At 37.6% G+C, this 2,975-nt stretch overlaps 1 protein-coding gene across 1 annotated transcript; it reads left to right on the forward strand.

Moving 5' to 3' along the window:
* Positions 1-806: 806 nt before the first annotated feature.
* On the forward strand, positions 807-1,742 carry LOC133261452 (olfactory receptor 5M5-like). The gene has a single exon (XM_061439934.1). It carries the CDS (start codon positions 807-809, stop codon positions 1,740-1,742), a length of 936 nt encoding a protein of 311 aa, XP_061295918.1.
* Positions 1,743-2,975: the final 1,233 nt, after the last annotated feature.

The raw sequence follows: 2,975 nt of genomic DNA on the forward strand, positions 1-2,975 counted from the left end.
TGAAATATACAAAGCTAAGGAGAGCCTGGGATATCTTACTGAAGTAAGATTTGGTAATGTAAGGGCAACCTGAGGTAGGCAAGTGTGGATAAAATGAACATGCATCACAGGGTGAGGAACTAGCTTGAAAATGACCTTGAGGTTAGAGTGGCAGGTAAGCAGACACTGGTTCTATAAAGATATATCTGTCCCATTTCCCTAAATGGTTCACCTGTTGGGGGAACAAAATGAATTTCAATTACTGACACTTTAGACACCACATCAAAATCATCCTGAAAACAAAGAATTATAGTTTTAAAGAAAAGCAATATTTAAAGGGATTGTAAGTGACCTATTCATGATAATGATTTGTAGAAAAGATCTAAGCTTCTCAACTATGAAAAGACTTGCAGAAAAGCATTTGAAACTATGTAATTTTGCTCTATATTAAGTTAAATATTGAAGCATCTAGTGCATGATTACTAGGTTATTTCTGGATATTTAAAGAAAAATTTGATGTGGAACATTTTTAAAGACTACTGAATTTCTTATACTATTGCTTCTGTTCTATGTTTTGTTTTTTTGGCCATGAGGCATGTGGGATCATAGCTCCCTAAAAGGGGTTCAAATCCTCGTTCCCTGCATTGCAAAATGAAGTTTTAACTGCTGGATCACCTAGAAAGTCCCATATGTAACTTCTTTATGCAGTATGTATTTAGAAGTTTGAAAGAAGTAGGCATTGATGATGTGAGTAATGGAAAATGATAAAAAACAAATGCATTTTTATTTCATTTACTTTAGACATCATTGGAAGCTGAGCAAACACAATGTTAAGGGAAAACTACACAGAAGTGACTGAGTTTATCCTCCTGGGACTGACAGATCGAGTTGAGTTGCAGCCTGTCCTTTTTGTGGTCTTCCTAGTCATCTACCTGATCACAGTCTTCGGCAATGTGAGCATGATTTTGTTAATCAGAACTGACTCAAAGCTTCAGACTCCAATGTACTTCTTCCTCAGCCACCTCTCCTTTGTAGATCTCTGTTATGCCACCAATGTCACTCCTCAGATGCTGGTCAATCTTTTATCCAAGAGAAAAACTATTTCCTTCCTTGGTTGCTTTATACAGTTTGACTTTTTCATTTCCCTGGGGCTCACAGATAGCTATATGCTCACAGCAATGGCTTATGACCGCTACATGGCCATCTGCAAACCCTTGTTATATGGCAGCAAAATGTCCCGAGGTGTCTGCCTCTCTCTCGTTGCTACGTCTTATACTTATGGCTTTGCAAACGGTCTTGCACAGACCATCCTGATGCTCCGCCTCTCCTTCTGTGGACCCAATGAAATCAACCACTTTTATTGTGCGGACCCACCTCTCCTAGTCCTGGCCTGCTCAGACACTCATGTCAATGAAACTGCCATGTTCGTGGTGGCTGGTTCCAATCTCGTGTTTTCTCTCACCATCATCCTCATTTCCTATATTTTCATCTTTACAGCCATTCTGCAAATGCGTTCTCCAGAAGGGAGGCACAAGGCCTTCTCCACCTGTGGGTCTCATCTGACAGTTGTCACTATGTTTTATGGCACACTGTTCTGGATGTATCTGAGGCCGCCTTCTGAGGCATCTGTAGAACAGACCAAAACTGCAGCTGTTTTTTATATCTTTCTGAGTCCTATGCTTAACCCTTTGATCTATAGCCTTCGGAACAAAGATGTTAAAAAAGCAATAAGGAGAGTAATTCAAGCCAAAGTTTTTGTTTAATTAGGTACACATTTGGCCAGATGTATGTAATATATTTGTATTTTCTGACCGATTAGAGAGAATTTTAAATTAATAAGTCACTTTTTGTCATTGACTTAGTTTTTCCTTTTGCAATTCACTTATGAAATGTGGAAGAATCTGTCATATCATTAGCTTGTGTCATTTCAGTATATTTAAAAGGAATACCATATGGAAATTCAATGACAACACCAGACAGCATTGCTATTTTTGTAATATTAGTAAAGGACAAATAATTCTGTGCACAGTACTCATAAAGGTAGAAAGTTATAAAAGGCTAAGACAATGCCAATTTGTTTGATTTGAGGGGTTTAATAATTTCCAAATTATTTTCCAAAACTTGTCAATCATATAAGGAGGAAAGTTTTTTCTTTGGTTTGTTGGTGTTTTCTTTTGTTCACGTTATACATCCAAGATCTTTGGGTATCTTAAATTATTACTTAAGAACTATACTAATTGAATCCTCATTGATTAAATGTTTGACAGAAATGCCAAATTTCCTTTAGATTTTTAAAAATTATTTCTTTTAATTTTTTTTTTTTAACCAATATGGCTCCGGCACTAACTTATATTGGGCTTTCTCTTCTTCTTCTTCTTTTTTTTTTTTTTTTATTATGCACTGTTAACAGCTCACAGACAAAAATAGTGAATGATACAAAGAGCACTTTTCGAAGCATAACTAATCATTATTAAGTTCTCACACAGTGACACTTGTTTAAAATTCACACAAATCTCCATTTCATGGATCTGACTGCTCAACTTGGCGTCTCCCCCAGGACATACAAGTTGGAGAAGCTCATGATGCTGGAAAACTCAGAAGAGATGAGAGTTGAGCAGAACTTGGTTCTGTTAGGTCAATCGAGTTGATTTAAAAAAAAATGATTTATAACTGATTTGTAATTTTAAGTTTCAGGTATACAACATTTGAAACTCAGTCATGTCCGACTCTTTGTGATACCATGGACTGTAGCCTGCCAGGCTCCTCTGTCCATGGGGATTCTCTGGGCAAGAATACTCAAGTGGGTTGACATGCCTCTCTAGGGTATCTCCCCAACTCAGAGATCGAACCCAGGTCTCCCACACTGCAGGCAGATTCTTTAGCATCTGAGCCACCAGGGAAGCCTGGTGTTCAGCATAGTGATTTACAATTTTTAGAACTGTTATAGAGGCTTTTCCAGTGGATCAGTGGTAAAGTATGCTTGCAGTGCAGGTGAC

Source organism: Bos javanicus, chromosome 15 (genome assembly GCF_032452875.1).
Source record: "Bos javanicus breed banteng chromosome 15, ARS-OSU_banteng_1.0, whole genome shotgun sequence".
Taxonomy (NCBI): Eukaryota; Metazoa; Chordata; class Mammalia; order Artiodactyla; family Bovidae; genus Bos; species Bos javanicus.

Bases quoted from the DNA above. Each gene is read 5' to 3' on its own strand.
- LOC133261452 (XM_061439934.1), top strand. From the start codon at position 807: ATGTTAAGGGAAAACTACACAGAAGTGACTGAGTTTATCCTCCTGGGA.